The sequence below is a fragment of the Corvus cornix genome, chromosome 1, assembly GCF_000738735.6.
Source record: "Corvus cornix cornix isolate S_Up_H32 chromosome 1, ASM73873v5, whole genome shotgun sequence".
In the NCBI taxonomy this organism is placed as follows: Eukaryota; Metazoa; Chordata; class Aves; order Passeriformes; family Corvidae; genus Corvus; species Corvus cornix.
Window position 1 is genome coordinate 18412461 of NC_046332.1, and position 17037 is coordinate 18429497.

At 41.3% G+C, this 17037-nt stretch overlaps 2 protein-coding genes across 16 annotated transcripts in view; one reads left to right on the forward strand and one right to left on the reverse strand.

Annotated features, from left to right (window-relative positions):
• Positions 1 to 1333, forward strand: part of MYH15 (myosin heavy chain 15) — a 45035-nt gene extending 43702 nt beyond the window's left edge. The window contains exon 42 of the mRNA XM_010395851.2: positions 1200 to 1333. Within this exon, the coding sequence (XP_010394153.1) occupies positions 1200 to 1217 (18 nt within the window). The 3' untranslated portion in view covers positions 1218 to 1333. The remainder of the gene's footprint in view (positions 1 to 1199) is intronic.
• The window catches only part of HHLA2 (HERV-H LTR-associating 2), a 42868-nt gene extending 25868 nt beyond the window's left edge, over positions 1 to 17000 (reverse strand). For 8 of the 15 annotated variants that reach the window (XR_002044733.3, XR_005602755.1, XR_005602751.1 and 5 more), the window contains exons 1-9: positions 16844 to 16999; positions 15768 to 15987; positions 15424 to 15479; positions 12943 to 13036; positions 11497 to 11817; positions 10784 to 11044; positions 8628 to 8927; positions 6209 to 6303; positions 3378 to 4594 (exon numbers count right to left, since the gene is read on the reverse strand). Coding sequence is in view for 1 of the 15 variants with exons in the window: in XM_039557580.1 (XP_039413514.1) it covers positions 4568 to 4594; positions 6209 to 6303; positions 8628 to 8927; positions 10784 to 11044; positions 11497 to 11817; positions 12943 to 13006 (1068 nt within the window). In the remaining 14 variants the exon portion in view is untranslated. Of the gene's footprint in view, positions 1 to 2339; positions 4595 to 6208; positions 6304 to 8627; positions 8928 to 10783; positions 11045 to 11496; positions 11818 to 12942; positions 13037 to 13535; positions 13638 to 14522; positions 14632 to 15423; positions 15480 to 15767; positions 15988 to 16843 lie in introns of those variants that run through there. The other 7 variants (XR_005602762.1, XR_005602761.1, XR_005602763.1 and 4 more) reach the window with 7 other exon arrangements.
• Between the last annotated feature and the right edge of the window lie 37 nt (positions 17001 to 17037).

The following is a 17037-nucleotide window of genomic DNA, read 5'->3' on the forward strand; positions in this document are numbered from 1 at the left end:
CTGACAGCAAACTTATTTGTTTGCCTTGTGACAACCAGGGAAAATAAGAGTGGGGTTGTTACTTTTAGGAATGATAGAAAGCTGGGTCATTGCTAAATCTATTTCATTTGCAAGCGAAACAAACTTCCATGCTGAACATCACGTAAGTCTTATGGAGTTGATAGCTCCCAAGTTAAGAAAGAGGGGGAAAACGCCCTTTACACTCTTAATTTCTGCTTTTATATTGGCCTAATTAAGTCACCTTTAACTGATATAAATGACTGTTGCTCCACCATCTAGAGCAGAGCTACATTAAAACGACATGAATATCTGTTTTTTCACACATTTACATACAATCGAAGCAGTACTGTAACTGAGCCTCAAAATACTTGCAGCTTTTAAGGGTAAAAAATTTCCACAGATTTTTCTAAATTATTCTACCCCTACAAAAAAATCAAAACTAATATAGATTCACTTAAAGATACACAAAGCCATGGCATCACACAAACACCGAAATAGGAACACCATGGGAGTAGGTTTTTTTAAAAATATTGTTAAGGTTGCTGTTTATTTCCTGTACCTTACTGGTATCGTCTTTCTGCCTCAAATATGCAGAAGTCACAGAGAAGTGGATGCCTGTTTTTATTAGTCAAATGCTGTCTGCCAACACCAATTGCAGCTCTGGCAATGTAGCAGAGTGTTACACTGCCAAAAGATGAGCTCAGTGGTGAATGCAGAGGTGGCAGCTCCACAAGAAGGGTCTTGTGGGAGTAACTGCAGGAGCTACCAGGAAACACCTTCAGGAAACAACTGCCGTCCCTAAAGTCATGACGCATTTCCTTTGGGGAGAGAAGGGCACTCTAGAGACTCCTTTAATCCTGCAGCATCAGAAATACCTTATCTACTGCTACGAGTACCCCTTTCCTGAAAACCATGGTTTGTGATTCAGAACACCACCATCTACTGACACAGGGTTGTAGAAGTCCTCTGCTATCAAAAGGCTCTGTATAATCTAGAACGAATACAGGATACCTGCATTGCTAGCTGGAATAAGATGGCAAATGTTGTCTAGATTGCTGCTAGTCTATTTCAGATACAAACTGGTAATACCAGGGAGCAGAAGCATTAGTGAAGCTTTTGTCATTTACTTGTGAACTTACCCTAAAACCCCTCAACACTTCTATTTTTAACAGTTGTATACTATCTCAATTGCATTTCAGGTTCATGAAGAGGAATAAAAAAGTCCAAGCTGACAGATATGAGAAAATACTTGACATAATCAGGCACAACTGAAAGCAGATGTAGAATAAAAATAAGCACTTACAGAAATAAACATCAAGTGAAAATCCAAATAGACTGTATAGTGTATTTCATTCATTTATTTGTGTTTCTATTTTGCCAAGCCTCAGGGATCAATAGAAGATTAAATCTCGCCAACAGCCGACTTCATTATGTTGGAACAAATCCTAACTGGCAGATCTCTGACAAAATCAAAGCTAAGGGCAAATCCAGTCATGCTTCACAGCCTCACATATTTCATACGCAGATTGTTAAAGCAGCTGTTGTGGTTTAGGAATGGTACTTCTCAGTTCACTCTCTCAAACCACACTGCCACTCTTCTTGCTCTCCTTTCCCCTCCGCCCACTCCAGAAATGGAGTTGGAAGCACAAAAGGTGAAAGATAACAGGCTGAAATAGGAATGATTTCCTGGAAACAGCCATGAGATAAAATGAATAGTAACAGCATCAGTATTTATTTTAAAAGTGTACAAAAGAGAGGATGATGCACATGCAGAAATGCTCACCATGGATCCCTCCTTGAAGGAACCCCTTTTACCCCAAACAGAGTAGTCCCTCTCCCTGTCCCCCAATGAAGTGATGTGGTATCAAATAACATGAGGGTCCTGGTCATGCCCCCTCATGGCTATTGCAACAAAAATAACCGTGTCCTGGCTGGAACCAGGACAGCAACACAGACTAAACCCGTGCAAGAGGACAGCCCTTGAAGCTGGGATAACCCAGCTTCCATTTGTCCTGCCAGTAGGACCCTGAGTTTTGGAGGAGAAGTAAAGATTTTCGTATAAACAGTCAGTTTATAAGCTTCCACTACCACCAGTCAAATGACTTCTCTTTGCCAGCTGCAGGATGGGCACAGGAGATGCTGCCAAGGGACACCTCCCTGTGGCTCAGAAATAGTGTTCTTTCCGCCTTTTCTGCCTTTAAACAGGGAACTGGTCCACGGTGGTTTAACATGAGCCAGAAAATTAAACTTCAAATAAGCCACTCCTAAAATCAAACTCCAAATAAGCAACTCCCCTTCTTCCCACTCCTTTCTGGTAAGAGAGAGACAAAAGCAGAGACTGTGGGTTGAGATAATTTACTGAAAGCAAAGAGCAACAATAACAATAGTTGTTAATAACAAAAGTATACAAAAAGAGAAGATTCTTTATCCACAAAAAGGTGTTCACCACCTCAACTTAGTTCCAGGTGGCTGCTGGGACAAAGACAAAATGGTGTACACTCCCCGTAGGTCATGTCCATGTGATCCCCTGGGACAAGGGCAAGATGGCAGCCATTCCAGTTCTGCTGGCTCCACATGTTTTTCCAGATGAAGACCAGGTGGCAACCATTCCCACACACCATGTGGTCCCCAGGACAAAAGCAAGACCTTGGGTGAGGCTCCCACAGCTAACATTTCCCATTCCTGAGCCCAAGACAATGGAAAACAATGACGGACAAGCCCCCGAAAGCTGGATCATCCATGTCACACCGCCCATTTTCCAGACCGCTGTGCTGGGCAGCATTTGGCTCCTCACAGCTCTCAGTCTGCCAGTATTTTGTTTCCCACAGCTGTTCCCACTCTGACACTGTTCCCCCCACCACTGCCAGGGTGTACGCACTCTGCTGGGCTCAGACTCACTGCTGTTGTAGACACAGTCTTCATTTTAAATTAAAATACTAAATGAAATGAAAATCAGTAAGCCCTCTCTTTCCCTCACACTGGAAAAAAAACCAACCCAACTCTCAGAACTAGTGGATTTCTTCTTCTGTGGAAACTTCTTTGTCCCTTTAGGAAATCCAAGTTCCAACTTTTCATGCTGACTTGTCATGGGACGAGTGGGAGCTTCAGACAAGCCCTGCCTTATTTTTGGCAAAACAGCTCAAATTTAAGAAATCACTCTGGCCCACAAGTTCTAAGGATCTAGTCTATTTATAAAGTGAGTTATTTACTGAACAGACAGCAAGTAACACCTGAAAGGTGTTAATCAGAGTTACTTACTACACAGTATAAAATGAAAGAACTACCAGTAGATTACATAAAACAGGGATTGATATCAAGGTACCTATATTAAAGCTAGCAAAAAAACCACTATAGATTAGGAGTCAAATGTAACTTACCACCAAAATGATGATAATGTACACAGAGTCCTTTCACTCAGCCTCCAGAGGAATAACCGCAAAGCAGGCATCCCTGCTCTGGGGAGAAACCACTGGAAAATGTGCAGAAGATTTCTGCTTTGTGGAAGTTTGGTGTAGCTTACATAGTTGGTAAAGTGAGGCGTCTGTCAGTCAGAAATCCAGTTTCTCTTTCCATATCTCACTTCCACAGTAAGATGCTTATTGTCAGCTGGAAGATGCCAGACCAATGGTAATTCCATGGTGCCAAAATAGCTCACTACAAGACAGCTTTGTCTGGTTTCAGTTATCTCACTGGTTAACAAGCAACAGATAAGGTCATGTAGGGGGGTGAGATGCCCTGCTACATGACTTTTCACATACAAGCGTACGTTGACTTTTTTTCCGTCCCCATTTGTCCATTACTGTTGCTCAGACAATTGCATTTCCATGTGGCTCTGTGTCTTGGGGTGATTTTATAATACTGTATTCCCCTACTGTCTGCTTATTGCCCAGAAATGGGTCCCCCAGCTTTAAACTGGGTCCAGGAGAGGAGGGAGAGAAGCTGAGTGAATTCTTCAGTGCAGTTTGTGTTCAAGGACTCACACACACTCCCCCGCGTTCTCACTGCTGCAGAGCTGAGGGAGCACATTCCTGCTTTTAGCCAGCCTGGTAGCTGAGGCAAGAAATGTTCCCAGGACTGCATACCAAAATCCTCTGGAACTTCTTCTTCTTCTGGAACTGTTCAGCTTAGCAGTGATCTGAGAACCAGATCATCGGACCCTGTGGACCGGCAGCGAGCCTGCGGGGACGCCGCACCCCGGCCTTGGGCCTCGGGAGGGGCCGAGCCAGCTACAGACAGAACTCTAAATCCACCAGCTTTCTCCGCATCGAGGAGGTTTATTATCTAACATTACTCTTTTTTTTTCTGTGCCTGCTGGCACTCTGCTTGTTAAATAAATCGTTTTTTTAACTTTCATCCAAGAAATTCCTTTTGTATTGGTGGGGGAGGGAGTGCAGAAACCTGCCTTCTGGGGAGGAGACGTTCCTTCCAGAGCGTTTCCTCCTAAACTTGTCTCAAACCGAGACACTCTGTCTAAAGGAGAAGGTGAAGGAACTCTCTGTTCTTTTCATCAACAATCTCAGTAGTATCTCTGTGCAGAAAACTACTTTCTTCCTGTATGTCAAGGTGTTCATAGGATTCCTTCATTCCTTTTTTTCTAGATAAAATAGAAATACTTATAAGAACTACTGATGTGTAAAATTAATCCCATAGTGGGAACAGAACAAGACACACTCACTATAAAGATGTCAGCATTTTCCATTTTAGCATTATCTCAGTAAAATAAGCATCTACACAACAGTGTGGAAACATTCCTGGTTTTTCCATCTTATCCTCCATCAATGTAACCAGAATTGAGTTAACCTGTAAACTGTTCCACTTCCTCTGATTACAACATGTTTGAGGGCTCAACAGGTCCCAAGACAACTTAATCTTGCTTAAATTGTTTAGACAACTGCATCTCAAAGTATATTACCATCTCTAAAGCATGTTACAACTGTTTAATAAGCAGCATGCAAGTGAATCTCTATGTAAAGAGAAAAATGAAAAAAGACTGAGGCATAATAATTTCAGAATTTTCTTTCCCATGCATTTTTGCTGTACCTCATGGTAGCCATCATAACATGTCTCCTGAAGCTTAGCAAATCCAGACTGTGACAAAATTTTAAGATACAGGGAGTTTGAAGGTAAATGTTTCCAAGGGCAGGGCAGAAGGATGGACTAAGAACTGAAGTCTGGATTTTTAAGGATACTCACTTCCATTGCAGAGGAAACAGACAGAATATTCTAATACAGAGCCAGCCTATTACAAACACATGAGAATAAAATGCATCCACTTGAAGATACCGCGCTCCAGTAAAGAGGAGAGCTGTGCAGAGAGATGAGGTCAGGGACCATATGGTTCTAAGGATCTCCTACACAAAGCAATTTAGTATCACTTTTCAAACTGAGGTTTTGACAAGCTTTGACAGTGCATGCAATTGACAGTAGATACAATTAAACAGTAATTTGGGGCCCTGATGAAAACCAGGTAGGAACATTGTTTGAGAAACTTCACATTTTGTTTTGGATTCTTTTTGGTCTTAAAGACAAGTGAGAAAATTCAGCAATTCAATCACTCTTTAAGCAAGCTATTGGAAAATATTTGTGAGGGGTAACCACCTCTTTCATCCTTTATGAAGCACAGAAGAGCATCTGATTAAAGGAAGGGCTTGTTGACATTGTTACAACCAAAATACAACCAAAATGCACAGATGCACCATAGAGGGCCTCAAAACTTAGAAAACAGCAAGAATGAGGACAGTTTATTTATGCTGAAACTTATCTTCCTATATTTTCCGTCTTTTTTGTATGCTTTAACCCATGAAAATCAAATTTATGTTTCAATTAAACATTCAAGGTCTGGATTTAGGTTCTTCCCTTCAATTTGAGTTAGGGGTCCATTTTGAGGAGGTGGTCAATGGGTTTCAACCTCCCACTGTCAGAATTACCTTTCCCTACTTACTGCTCAGTTCTTTTGACTTCACTCCTGGTGGCCCTTGTCCAGACAGCCCATTAACATTGGGATTGTCTTCCCTTTTTCTTAAAACAAAAGATCAGCCTAGCAAACAATGCTAACAGTGCAGTTGTTCAATCATAACTGTCTAGATACAGCTACTGATCACCAATTGTTTTTAAAGTTGCAAAGTTTGGCTCAAACCCTCATTCAAATCTTGAGGGGCTTGGTATCAACAGTACCTTAAAAAATAAGTACTATAATGATTGTACATACCTTGAGATAGCAAACTGCTACCACTGTTGCCACTGTTGTCACCACTGCAACAAACAGTGCTCCTAGCACAATCTTCCAGGTCTTGCCTGAATTTTCTTTAAAAATACAAAAACAAAACAGAAGTGCTTTATATCGCAAATTAATATTCACTATTGTTCAATAAATATAAGCTATGATTTTTCTTACTTGTAATCTAAAAGGTATGATTTAGGGAGAAAGAAACATTAAAAGGAAACTGAGACAAAGACAACAGTGTTAAGTTACTTGACTCATACTATAAGACTTTGAAGCGATACTTTACCGACTTAAGTGTGAATAGCCAAAAGCAGATTATTTTATTTAATTGTGCTGATAGCAAATTCCATGTGTGCTCATAGGATAGGATTTGACAGCTTCTTAATACAAGTCCCATTTAAAAGCAATCAACTGCCCAGTATGTCAAACACTGTCTCCAGGTATGGTGCTCAGTGCCATTAACAGCACTGCTCATTTACAGTAGAGCAGCTCTGTAAATGTTATCCAGCCTGGATCATAAATTTCATAACTCCTACTGCAAAATCTTTGCAACTTTAATCTGAAACGTTGCCCAGCTTCATAGTGCAACTATGCAATCCAGGTGGACACAAGAAATCCTGAGGTGGGTGATAACCATGGATTCCACAGGAGATCAAAGCTCACCTAGTAGAAACCCCTGCATAGCACCAAACTGTCAGAAGAACAGTATGGTTCTTCTACCTCAGGCTATATTTCCTCTGCTGTGTCCTGTCCGAAGAATTTGAAAAATTCTACACTCCTCTGGAAACTTCCTATGGATGTCTGGCAAACAACTAAAAAATAAGAACTGCTAAAACGGAGCATTTAATCTAGTCATTGCCTTAGCTTGACTCTGTAGCCACATGCAGATCTATGTTACACCTTGCCAGTTCCAGTGGTAGAGCAGCTTTAAGCTGCAACCCTTCCTTACACAGAAGAGAGCTGCTTAAATGACTGTAAATTCATCTCTTTTTTTTTTCCCCTCAGAAGCCTTCTTTCCAGTGGCCCTTGGAAACCCTTCTGATGGCTCAGCAGCTGCTATCCAATGTGGTCTAGCCCATCCCCTACTGTGTCCAGATGCTTATCTGCTTTCCGGCTGTGCTGCCACAAAGGTGCTCATCTCTCTGTAAGTGTCTTCTCAGTTCTGTATAACCAAACTGTGGACCCCAAGCAGGAACATCCTGTGAGTAGCACAGTAATGTCACCACTGAAGAGGGGCTTTCTATCACCTATGGCTGTTGTAAGATCCATCAGAGAGCAGCTAGAGAAAGGCATTTGTAGCAGATGATCCCAATGACATTTGGACTGTCTCCAGTAAATGTACAGGGAGACTGATGGACTTGTGAACAGAAGTTAGGAGTGTCAGCTAAAGGTGTAACTCCTTGGAGGTGTTGGATGCTCTCCACTCTAGAAGCACAATATTAGCTTTACAGGATAAGGAAGATCAGGCTGCAATTTGAGCTGCAGGGAAGTATGTTTGTCTGACTTAAGCGTTTTCTTTAATCCAACTCCCCTCCTTCAGGTTGCATACAGCCGCTGCCATCTAAACCATCAGGTTTTCAGAATGAAATTAAGCCATCATGAGGGAGGGGGAAGAAGGGAAGACAAAAAGATGTAGCTATTATCACTTATTTTACCCCCTTTTATGTTGCCTCTATTTTTCATGTCTTACTGGCTTGTTTCAAGTTCTCTTCTTTGTTTAGAAGAGGTGCCCTATATTAGGAAGAGGTGCCCTATATTAGTTCACAATCTTTTAGGTGATTGTATTTAATTGTGTAAAATGTCTGTATGCTACTGTTGTATGTCCTACTGAGAATGAAATAACTGTAACTAAGATTTCACAGCTAGAAATTTACTATAGCTCATAGAAACACAGGCATGCACTTAAACATATATATCCCCAGGCCTAAAAAAGGCCTGCTGTGTAGAATTAAAGCTTTGAAAATAACAACTGTGGGTTCTCAACAAGCTTTCTTCTGCAGCCAAACTTGTACCACATGCTTTGGGCTTCCCATCATCTCTCTGCTACATTTAAAGCTGTGTTTGCTGTCAGCAGAGCATTTAGGACAGGATTCTGAGAGCCCTGCTGTGCCCTCAGCTTTGAGAGCAGTTGGTGGCAATTGAAGGCAGCCACTGATTTTGAAACCTTTGCCACAATAAGCTGCTGACTGAAAAAAAAAACTTCTAGTCTTTAAATAAACACATCTGAGGTAGCTTTTTTTTTCCCTTGGGCCAACAATAATAAAATATGTATCTATTCTACCCAACTGTACCAATCACACAAGATGGTTTTTCTCAGTATTTTATAGATTTCTGATTGACTCTTTTGGCTGTGCATTGTCCTAACTGGTCCTCATCCTCTGAAATGGAAGGAATGGTAACTTACCAACACGTAAAGTTCTCACAGTAAGTTTTGTGTAGAAAGGTGTTGAAATATTACACAGATATTCTCCACTGTCATCTGCAGTAAGATCATCCAGCATTAGTGAAAAGTCATTTTCGTGAACCCGGACTCGAGGCTGGTGAGAGTGAGATGTGCCATTGAAGGAGGCCAGGACTGAGCTCGCTGCATTTCTGTGTAATGTCCAGACAACACTGAAACCAGAGTCAAAGCCAGAGCTTGCGGTGTCATTCCCATGTTCACAAGGAATTACAGTGCTACCTCCTTCCACATTAAACAGGTGGTCTGAAACAGATAAAGAACTCTGCAGGTTTTTTTGGAAAATACTGTGAAGGTAATTTAAACATTTTCTGACTTTTTTTTGAGGTTTGATACTACTATGGACACACTTAAAAACATATTTCACTACTTTGATAACATATTCAAATATCACAGTATGTTTCTAAAAGCATCTGAAGATTTTAAAAACCTATCTTACACTAAAAAAAAAAATCTGATTTGTACTGGCAATATTTACGAAAATCCTTTTTTTTCATTTGACTATTTTTCCTCTAATTGAGGGGCTCATTAATAGAAGTGATTCAGTCTAGTCTAAGTCACTGTGTAAAACAGCAGGAAATTCCACATGCTGGGAGCAGAGGGAAAATGCAACTGTTCAGATACCTGCACATCTGAAGCAAAAGGATAAAACACAATTTAACTAAAAGAATAAAAAGATCATATGTAGTTAGAAATAACTTTCTGCTATGGTGGACTTAAGTACTTTACTTGTCTATGATGAACATTTAATGATTAGTGAACAGCTTTAAAAAAACAGGAAAGGGAAGGAGAAGGCAGGTAAGTGGAATTAATACCTAATATATAAAATACTAACACAAGATAAATTAACATCAGAGCACAACAATTGATTTGATATCAGGGATTTGAAAGCAGTGGTGGCTGGCAGTCAGCTGGAAAGGAAGGTAATAGATTATTTTGATATGGTATAACTACATTTGATTTCTGTGTGGGAGTTTTAACTAACAGAGGTGTGGGGCTGAAAATCGTGAATACAAAACAAAAATGTACCCCATGTTGCTATTGTACAAGTCAAAGGAAAGCAGTTTGCTATCAAAATAGTCTACTGAGGGGTTAGATGGATGCAGGGAAATTCAAATAAATGTGTAATGAAATATACCTTTTTTTCTTGTGGATCAGAGGCACAGATAAACAAAACAGACACTTATCATGCACTTGTTAGCTATTATGATGGCATACTTTAAATCTTTCATACTGTAAGCTATTCCATGTAAATTAAAAACCGCACTCTTGTTCTGGAGCTTATGCAGTTGGTTAGGAACTGAGAGTGTCTGGACACACTTTAGGGGGAAATCAGGGTGATGGAAGCATCCATGCACATCTCACAAGAGAACTGCTCTGCATTGCTCTTCATTCAATTAAGAATATTTTCTAAGAAACAGGAGAGGTTGAAAAGCAGTTATTTACTCAAACTGAATTTCCAGTGAAATTCAGGAGGAAGACAAAGCAGAATTGAAATTTCATAATCCTGCTTTTCCTTAACTAACAAAATGAGCTCCTGTTTGCTAAAATGCAAACAGTGTTTGCTGCTCTCCATTCCCATGCACCCCAGCACTCAGACCAGTACTTAAGGAAGCATGTGTAGAGAAGTACAATGAAAGGATCAAACAGTACCAATAAAAGTCTGGCAACAGATAGGAAATGGGCAAAGTAAAGATCACATATGCAGCTAGAGCAGCACGCAAACTTCCACCTCCCTCACAGAACTCACATATTCTCCAAGGTTTCCATGTATTTTGTCCAATAGACAAAATTCTTTATTGATAGAGTGTAAAGTTTGTTTATTAGGCACCTCTTAAAATGTGAAACCGATATAGAAAAGATGTTCAGAGTAAAGGTAACTTGCAGAAGGGTGAGCTAGCCCCTCTCATTCCTACTTCTTGGAAATAACTTGTAATGCTGTCCTGTAACCCTAACAGATGCATTGCAAACAGAAAAGTATATCCTTTTGCATTGTCCCATATCCATGTTGCCCCGCTGCAGAAAGACTGTCTTTATTTTGACCCTGAAGCCAGCTGTGAAATTCAGTAACAATGGAGGAAGAGACTTCCATTCATTCCTACCTTGCATCTTCCATTCAGCAGCCCACACTTCACCATGGAAATGAATATGACAGTAGTAAGTATCTGCCATGTTTATAATGTCCTGGTCACTTCTAAGAGAATAGAGAACTCCATTCCTGGTTTCCTCCTGATCTGTCTCTTGGATGGATATATTGCCTTTTACCCAAGATATATTTGGTGCTGGATAAGTGAGAAACGCATAGCACTTCAGTCTCCTTTCTGTGTTTGTCTTCTGGTATTCCAGTGCATAAGAAGAAGGAGCTGTATATGAAAAAAAAAATAAAATAAAATAAAATCCTACTACTTACCAAATAGTTTTTAACTTGAAGTGATTGCTCCTTTGAAATACCATCTGGGAGAATAAATATAGCTGAGAACAAAACTTAATCTGTGTTTGATTTCAAAAGAAAACACAGCTACTTACAATGCCAAGATCTGTACTGTTCTGAGAAGCCACATTATGTATACCACGTAATTACCCCTTAGAAATCAGGGTGCAATAGGTTATGAAAACAAGTGCTGCACTATAATTTTCCAACCCGTGTTATGACATTTCACCAGAGAAAAAAATTGCTTCATAACACTGTCAGGCCCAAAAGGTACTCTGCTGGGTTGGAGGATTTTGATTCCATGGGAGAAACAACACAAGAAAATCTGTTGGTGTCATCCCATTTGTGATGGTGCAATCCAAGGATTTTTGATGTCTTACTGACCCCTTACGCGTAGCAGCACTTCCACTTCTGTTCCATCTTGCACTGTTCCCACATAGCAAGTGTAGGAGCCCTCATCAGTCATGGTCAGGTTACTAAGTTTCAAGGAGGCATTTCCACTAGGGATGTTCTCATGGAAAAGGTGTGTTCTGAGTCTGTAATGTGGATCTTGTTCTTCCAACTGATCCTTCTGCTGGTAGTAACTGTGCACATTTTTGTTCTCTTTGCTCCAGTGAATTACTTCATCATGCCCAGGTGGGAAACGACAAGGGAGGATGCAATCCTTGGAAAACAGCCCTGTTACTTCTTCCTGTTCTGTAAAACCTGAAGCCCATAAGTACAAATGAGTAACTTTAATCCAATCTACAAGTATATTTCTGCCCTTCTTTATCCCTGACAAAAAAATGCTCTTGCAAGCAGCACATCCCTATCAGGTGTGCCACCATCACTTTCATGGCTTTTCTGTTACATGACTCTCTTGGGACAGCAAAGGTCTCCATTCAGTTTAATCAGGATGATAACACAGAGCTCTGCTCTTTGAACTTCTAACCAGTTTAAGTAGAAATCCCAAGTAAGCACCTACATATTCAAATCAGCACACCACCACCTTACCACATGAGCTTCAAACGTGTTTCCACATCCTGAACCACATCTTTTCCTCCTTGGACTTTAAAAACCTTTTGAACTGCAGCTTCCTACATGTTCAAACCTTCACAGTGCTGTGCTGCAATGCCCCATGTTACCAGCCACCCTCACATAGTGCCAAGCAGTTGTACCATAACAGGGAAAAACGACATGGTGCTGCAACTGACAGAAAGGACAGAACTTCTTGAAACAGCTTTGCCAACACAGACAGCGCCAGGAAGTTCTGTCCCAGCCACTTGAGATAATTAAGGCGTGCATTCCACAAATTCACAGAACTGGTAGCATCTCATTTCTGTCACCATTTAATTAGGCCTTGCTAGCATAAAAGAGCAATTTAAAATTCATCTTTTAAAAAACTGACTGCATTGGCTTAGCATTGTCACGTGGACCTTCTTGGCCAAGGTCAGACAACCTGTTAGGCTGGTAGTGAGTGCCCAGGGGCAGCTGCCTTCTCAGAAACTCTGATGCCCTCTCCAGCTCATCTGGCAGGACAATCCAAATGACTTTTCCTTAGGCTTCTCAATGCAAAGTCAGCCAATTTGCTGCAAACCATTTTCAGTCTGAACTGAAAAGCACTGCCTGCTGAGCCGTGGGGCAGGAACATTGGCAGGTAACAGTCTGGGGGCTCAATGTGCCCAATGGCCACAGCCATCCATGCAGCCACCTTACAGTCTTTTGCTTCAGAAGTGTTTTACATTACCCAAAATCCAATCTTTACCATTAATACACCATGTTTGAATTCACTAATTCTCCTTAAAAATAAAAATAATAAAGAAGACCATTATTAGTAAAGCTAAGACATACCCCAAAGTATAGTGCTGATGTGAAATAAATAGATGATAAGAGGTGGTATGTTCTGTCCCTTCATGTCTTCGTTTGTTCACAGACTCACATCACACTGGCAAAATAAAAGCAGGGGAGAAAACATGCTTAAAAGCAGGTAAAAGACATGTCCATATCATAAAATTTCCTTTCTACAGTTTACTAAGGACTATAGGCCCTTGTATCAATTTTTTTGTTTGCAACAGACTTGGTCCAGATTTTTGACCTTAAGGTCATTCATTATATGATCCTATGCATTACATAATGGTTGAGGCCCTCTCATTACCTTGTAGCCCCTTGCAGATTGATACTTTATTTTTAATATATAGAAAATGTTTACTCTCAGTGTTGTTGCAGGCCTAAGGAATATTAGGCTTCATCATTCCTGAACAGGACACGAAGGAAAACTGGTCAAGTAAAATTTGCAAAACGATCCAAGATGTTCCTTGTCAAACCTGATTTTCTTTACTTCTTAAAATATATTTCTGATTACTGCAATATTTGACTTTCTGGGGTGGGAAATTTGACTGCATTTGTAAATATTGCAGATATAGAGAACTTTTTACACTTTTTACCCTTTCAGAAATGCGTGCATGGAAATCTAGGGTAGGAATGCGAAGGAGGAGGAGGCTCTCTCATCATGTCTTCTGTTTTGTCAGATAGCGATGAACTGGAACCTCTCATGCATAACAGAAAAAGAATAACCTTATTGTAACTATTACCTGAGTGAAGGAAGAATGCAGCCTTACTATCCTAAAATACAGCCTACCCCAGTGGAAAAATTATCTCATGAATCAAAGAACTTGTAAAGACTTTAAAGAATTCTCCTAGTACTTTTTGCCTCCCCAAAAGGCAGATACAGGTACCATTTTTAACTGACACAGGACATGGGTTTAGCCAGACTTGCTAGCCAGACCTTTTAGTATTAATGAGTAATTCAACTGGTTTGTGACACTGTATTTGATGTGGATGTGAATCTTAAATCCCAAAGATTTTTGGGTATTATTTCTTTTGAAAAGGTTGTGTGATTGTCTTATGTATCTCACTATTCTGTTAGGAGAAAAACCAGAACAAAACAAAAAAAACAACAGAGGCACCAAAACATTAAATCTGAGACAGAACTGATGCCATGGTAAAATAAAAATTTATGATATATAATTTTGCTCCATGTCAGCAACATTTTCCAGTATCTACCTTCTTTTCCCCTTGCATTAGCAAGTGGGGTACATCACCTTTTACTGGATTTTTTGCTCATTTACCTATCACTTCCAACTTGATCAACACAATATACTGTGCTTCATGTTTGAATTTCAGAAACTGCCATCAATGCTGTACATCCCTTAGTGAGGGATCTGCCAAGTTTAATTGACTGTCGCCTTTCATTGGCGGTTATGCTCTGAGAGTAACATGGTTCCAGTGCTACCTCAATCAATGCTGTGATGCATTTGGGGGCTCCATGGACAGTGCACACTGCCTCCCACCTTCCAGCTGTACCCCATAACCCTGCTCCAAAATACAGAGCTACAACTAGTTAGCTGAAAATTTTCACGTTCAGCACAAACCTTAGCTTTGGATCTTCCCATTGTAGCATGCTGAGAAAAATGTATGCTGGTCTGTAGAAAAATCTGAGGAGTGTAGGCTCTGGCCAGTCTTTTCACCAAGTCCTGGGGTCTTACAGGAATAAAGTATATGAATGCTGATAGAGCCACACTGCAAAGTACTGAACAAACATGCTTTTCCTGTTTGTCACAGATTTAAGTGGCACAACCAAGAAATCATGCCCTAAGGCTTTGTAATGAAATATCAATATGAAATTATGTATAGAGACAGTGTACAACTGGAATTAAGATCACTGTAGTCATGATAATTACTGATGCTCTAGTTTTCAGGAGAATTATTTCATACAGAATCACCACAGGTGCAACTGGAAAGCAGCTCAGCCAGGGTTTCTTGAGAGCAAGGCAAGGTGCTAAAATGCATCTCCAAAGACATACTGAACAGCTCAAATAGTGGTAGGGAGAATGCTGGATTTGCTTTGGCCACTACAAGAAAAGAACACATGCTTTCTTTTCTTCTGTTAATCAGCAACCAAACTGTATCCAAGTTATTTCCTCATCTTTGAGCTCTGCATTCAAGTTGAAACCTGATCAGAGCACTCCTGCAGCAAACAGCCATTGGGATTGGTGGCTGCCCAGTGTACTTTCCTCTGTGACCTCTTCAAGAGCAGACATGCATATTGAAATATCCTCTTTTCAAACCAAATTTATTTATTTATTAGTACAAAGGATTCTGATTAATTCCTTTTCAATGTAACTTAGTGACAACACATTTCAAGCATACACACACTTAAGAGGATTGGGAAATATCAGAGGATTTCCATTTTTAGCAACAAGCAAACAAGACAAACCAACATGTAAAAGTCTGAAAAACACATGTTAATCACATACTACTAAAATCTCTTACCTACCACAATGATACCAGCTTTCCAGAATTTCTTCACCAAACCTTCAGAGGATTTCCTGCAGTAAAAAAAGAGAAGTAATTCTCTGCCTCCCCACACTGAAGCCCTTACAACTTAAATGCTAACTTCAGTTGCTGAGGAAATACTCCTAAGGGAAGAAAGTTTCCACAATCTGAACATCTCTCCCTGTTGAACTTCGCCTCACTCCAGCTGCACTCTCAGCGCCCCACCCGCACGGCACAGAGCTCAAGTAACTAACAAAAGTTAATGCCAGTCAGGCATGAGCAGGGAAGCGCAGCTGTTTCTACACTAAGACTGCGATTCAACACACACGAAGCTTTCACACCTGTTGCGTTCCCTTCTTCGGGCTTAAAAAAACTTCTTCCCTTAACCACTTCTTTTGCCTGGCTTTGTTGACCAAACCCAAAGATCCGGCAAGCGGTAATAGGAAATGAGTTCCCGTGACAAATGCGATGCTTAGAGCACCCACGTTGCCCCTCGGAAATGCGCTCGGGCGCCGCAGCGACGGCCGCAATTCTCTTACGGGGTAGAGCGAGGTCACATCTCTGCGGGCACAGGAGAACGAGAACGTAAGGTAAAAGTAATCATGACACTCTTCTCAAAAAGCTGGTAACCTGAAACAAGAAGTAGGTGCCTAGGACTGCCTGCAGGGTTAGGTAATTATTTTCTAACAATGTTTTAACAGTGACTTACTTTCTCTGGACAATTCCAGATTTGTGTGTGCCGTCTGGTTTCCAGAAGAACAGAACGACTCAAGTGTTTTCGGGAAGAGGGCTTACAAAAAACCCCAGAGTGCAGGAAGAAGTGGCAAGAAGGGATGCCTCCCCTCAAAGACTAGCTGGTGCTAGCAGTACACAGGCGAGGTGTGTCTTGCATTCACAGAAAGAATCATTTCCTGAGATCATCAAGTCCAGCCTCTGACTGATGAGCTTCTCAACTAGACTATGGCATTAAGCGACATATCCAGTCGTTTCTTGACCACTTCCAGGGATGGTGAGGTCCCTGGACAGCTCATTGCAATGCTGGACAACCCTTTCAGTGAGGAAATTCCTCCAATATCCAGTCTAAACGTCCCCTGGCGCAGCTTGAGGCTATGTCCTCTTGTCCCGTTACTAATGAACTGGGAGAACAGACCAATTCCCACCTGGCTACAACTTCCTTTCAGGGAGATGTAAAGTGGTAAGGTCTTTCCTGAGCGGCTCCTCATGGGAACTGCACTTCAGACCCTTCACCAGCTCCGCTGCCCTTCTCTGGACGCACTCCAGCACCTCAGTATCTGTCTCGTTGGACACAGCACTCGAGGTGCCTCACCAGTACCGAGCACATTCCCGGGAGCCGGAGCTTCCCCACCCTGCCCGCACCCGCGGCCGATGCTACAGCTCCTCGGCTGCCGACACTTACTTTTCCGCACATGCAGCTGCGCAGCACCGCGCCTCAGCCCGTGAGCTACAGCCGCTGCCCACTCCGCACCTGCAGGGACCCAGGCGTTCCGAAGTTTGTCTTGGGGAACGGGGAAAAGAACGGGACAAAGTTTGAACGAAGAGCTCACGTAAAGCCCCTCATCAGTGGGCACATCAAACTTTGTCCGCGCATTG